Genomic DNA, 4,009 nt, shown 5'->3' on the forward strand with positions numbered 1-4,009 from the left:
ACATACTTTCCTCCTGCAGTAGCCCACAAACAAAAATATGCATCGATGGAATTTTGTTCATACCTAGTTATATATTTGTTCCAAGAAATGGTCCAATGTGCTCACGAGGGCCACCCTTGTTCGCACGGGGTCTCAAAATTAGTTTAAAGAGAAATCCCAGCAAGTTCACCAAGATATATATTTGGCTGAACTATAGTCACCTAAAAAGAGAAGTCTAAATATATGATCAGCTATGTTCATACTAACCGAGTTCTGCAGAACACACACACACTGTGCTGTGTTTTCACAGATTTTAAAAACCTTCGTGGGCTTCAGTCTCCAGCCTTGTTTTGGGCTTCCATTTCCCCTCTTCTCGTTATCATCCAGTCCAGCAGAGCCCGCATCGGTGAGGAGATGAGCAGCCCCCGCAGCCGCCGCTCGTCGGCGGCGCCGCCGGAGGACGAAGACCTCCTCTCAGAGATCCTCGTCCGCCTCCCCCCGCTGCCATCCTCCCTCCCCCGCGCATTCCTCGTCTGCGAGCGCTGGCGCGGCATCGTATCCGACGCCCGATTTCTCCGCCGCTTCCGCCTCCACCACCGCCGCAACCCTCCGCTCCTCGGCTGCTTCGTCGAGGACATCTCCCCCGTCCGTTTCGAGCCTACGCTAGAGGATCGCGTGCCGCAAGCCCGCTTCCCCTTTCCCATCACCGCCGTACACACCTACGTGATCCTCGGATGCCGCCATGGCCTCATGCTCATCTTCCTCTGGCGGCGGAACCAGCTCCTGGTGTGGGATCCCGTCACCGGTGACCGGCACCACCTAGACGTCCCCCCAGGGTTTGACAATGAGGAGACCAGGATCAAAGGAGGGGTGCTTCGTCCTGCCGGAGTTGCCCACCACTTCCAGGTTGTCTTGGTGGGCAACAGCGACATACAACTTACACAGGCTGTGGCCTCGGTGTACTCGTCGGAGACCGCTCTATGGAGTAATCTCCTTTCGGCGCCGCTTCCGGCCGACGATCCTGATGTAGTCACCAGGGTTTACCATGACATGTGCTCCGTGATGATTGGGAATTCCCTGTACTGGTTCCTTATAGGGAATTTCTGTGGAATACTTGAATTCAATTTGGATACGCAGAGCCTTAGTGTCATACATGCGCCAGTGGACGTCGATGTCAACACTTGCTCCGTCACGGTTATGCGGGCGGAGGGTGGTGGCCTTGGTTTCCTCTTCCTGTCGGACTACTGCGTCCAAGTATGGAAGAGGAAGACGGACTGTGATGGTGTAGCTTCATGGGTGCTGGGAAGGACTGTTGCACTAGACAAGCTACTTTCCATGAATTCAGAGGAGGGGAGTCAGAGCCCGAGGATACTCGGGTTTGCTGAGGACAACAATGTGGTGTTACTGTGGACATTTATCGGCGTCTTCAAAGTCCATTTTGAATCATTGCAGTCTAAAAAACTTCTCGAATCCTACCGCTTTTACCGCTGGTTTCACTATTATCCATTTGAAGCTGTCTATACTGCAGGTAAAAGTAAACCAAGTTATTTGATATTCTTGTATTATTATTGTTGACTTATGTGGTTTATTCTATGGATGTCAGTAGAGTCTTTTTTTATTTGTTGCTGGCCTATTGACATACTTATGAATTTCATTATGATCAGATACAACTGATTTTTTACTCGAATTATAGAAGTATGTTTATATCTAGTTAGTGCCGCCTTGTAGCTATTTAACTGTAGCTATTTAACTGTTTCTTGGAATCTCATTGGTTCTTTGACTTCCTATTCTTGTAGACGCGGGCATAATGTGATTTGTTGGGATAGGCATGCTATCTTGATGTATTGACTCAGCAGGTAACTATCTGTTAGTAGCAGCAGGATGAAATTTGTTTCCTTTCCTGTCCTTCGGTGGTAGTTCCTGTTTTTGTTTTTGCTGCTTGCTACATTTCATTGAGTTTTTTTTTCTGTTTATTAGTCTGTCTAGTATCAAATTTGATGATGATTTATTTATTGTTCCATCAATGCAAACATTTGATAACTAAAACGCCCCAGCATTTGGCTTTAAACTTCTTATATTAATATGGGTTTGCAATTTCTTTCACATTATTGCTCATTCAGGATCACTATAATACCCAATGATTGCTTGCGGTTATTATTGTATAATTATGCGAATCTTGAGCGGTTTAGTTAAATATTTTCTCAGATAATCTCAATTTTGTGAGAAACTCAGCAAAGCAAAGGTGTCTATATTTATAGTTAAATATAGTTTGTCTGATCCAAACTATAATTATCCTTGTGCTTGACTGGGTAGGCATTCGGCCATTCCCCGTGTACTGGCACTCTGTTCAAATGTTGGTTTCGTTTTCAATGAAAACGATACCAAGCAGGGCCCTGTTCTTCTAAGAAATTTTGGCTGTTGGTGTGGTTTCTGTGCAGTCCATTTTCTTCGATTTTGATCATTGTGGATGTTTAATAATTTTAGAACTGAACACATGATGAAATTGACAAGACCAGATATAGCGAAAAACCTGAGAATATGCTAACAATAGGAATTGAAGGTGTGCCGCTACAAAGTAATTGATCTCCTACTGCTGTTCTCTTTATATCATGTTAGTTTTGTCCAATAGTGCTAAGTTAATTCAGTTTTGAGTTTTTATCGCAATTTTCTCAATGTTGAAGCTAATGTTTACTGTTTGAATCAACAAAAATTGTGAGATAAGTTTCAACGTTTTTTCATGAATGGATATTGCAAATCAGTCTGGCTGATGGCATTGGTTGCTCTGCAGGTACCAAGCATTACATTTCCATTGTCTGGGATGCAGAAATGGACTATTTGCTGTCGGTTCTTCCATTCTGTATGCTGCGCATAGGGCCTTTGATGTGAACTTGTAGGAATTAACCTTTTATATATAAGGCCCTGGTAAATGTGATGTGACCTTGTAGCAATTAACATGTCTGGCCAACAGTAACTTGGGATTATTCTTCTCAGCTGTGAACTGCTGTCTGTTGTTTTATCTCCGTAGGCAATATTCAAACTGGCAGGAAGAGAAATGAACTTGCTTGAGCGTTGGCCCTGTTGCTGAATCTTGCAGTTCATTTGCTTTCATTCCATACTCCCTCCATTTCTAAATATAAGACTTCTTAGAGATTTCAATACAGACTACATACGGATGTATATAGACATATTTTAGAGTGTAGATTCACTCATTTTGTTCCGTATGTAGTCCATATTGGAATCTCTAAAAGGGCTTATATTTAGAAACGGAGGGAGTACTATTTTGTGTGTGCACATATATTTTTCAGCATGGTTGGCTCATGTCCCACAATCTCTGCTTATGCCAATGACGTTTCATTCTTTCTGTGTGTTTGAATGTGTACTCTAGTCCCACAGCATCTCTGAATTTGAGTTAATTTCTTAAGAAATGAAACGTACAGATGATGTATATATACCCCTGTGCTTCAGTGTGCTGGGGACGTTGTGTTACCCCTTACAACCTGGAAATTGGATGAATCTTCTTGTTTAGTAAAAGAAGTAGAATGAATCTTGCACTGTAGAATCCTCTCTATTAGAAGCCTCTTAAAAAAGAGGCCATCTGATGAGAAGTCCCTTGCACTGTAGAATCCACTTCTGCTATTATATACAAGGACTAATATATAATTATATATCGACTGCTCAAGAACTCTTTCTTTAAAACGAGACAAAACCTTTGCCTTTTTCATTAAATAAGAATGAGACTGTTGCCCAGTTAATAGTAGTAAAAAATGTGTAGCACATTTCAATTGTTTTGACAAGTTAAAGGGTGATAGCTTCTGTATAGAAGAAGAAGAAAAAAGATCGCTGGTTCTTTTCTACAAAAAAAATTCCAAATGTATCTTTTTTAGTTGACAAGTTTCTTACTACTATTTCCAAAGAAATGTGTCGTTTCTACCAACTAGACGATCACAAGTTGTTTTACAAGATTTCGCATTTCATTGACTGAGCCCTTCATCCATTTCCAAAGAAATTTCCTTTTGAGCTGCATTACAAA

The 4,009-nt window shown here is 42.2% G+C and overlaps 1 protein-coding gene across 1 annotated transcript; it reads left to right on the plus strand.

Annotated features, from left to right (window-relative positions):
* Positions 1–314: 314 nt before the first annotated feature.
* Positions 315–3,045, plus strand: LOC125516465. Its single transcript, XM_048681901.1, has 3 exons — positions 315–1,507; positions 2,768–2,836; positions 3,005–3,045. The coding sequence occupies exons 1-3, from the start codon at positions 394–396 to the stop codon at positions 3,043–3,045; spliced, it is 1,224 nt and encodes a 407-aa protein (XP_048537858.1). The 5' UTR covers positions 315–393.
* The last annotated feature ends 964 nt before the right edge of the window (positions 3,046–4,009 follow it).

Source organism: Triticum urartu, chromosome 6 (assembly GCF_003073215.2).
Source record: "Triticum urartu cultivar G1812 chromosome 6, Tu2.1, whole genome shotgun sequence".
NCBI classification, from domain to species: domain Eukaryota; kingdom Viridiplantae; phylum Streptophyta; class Magnoliopsida; order Poales; family Poaceae; genus Triticum; species Triticum urartu.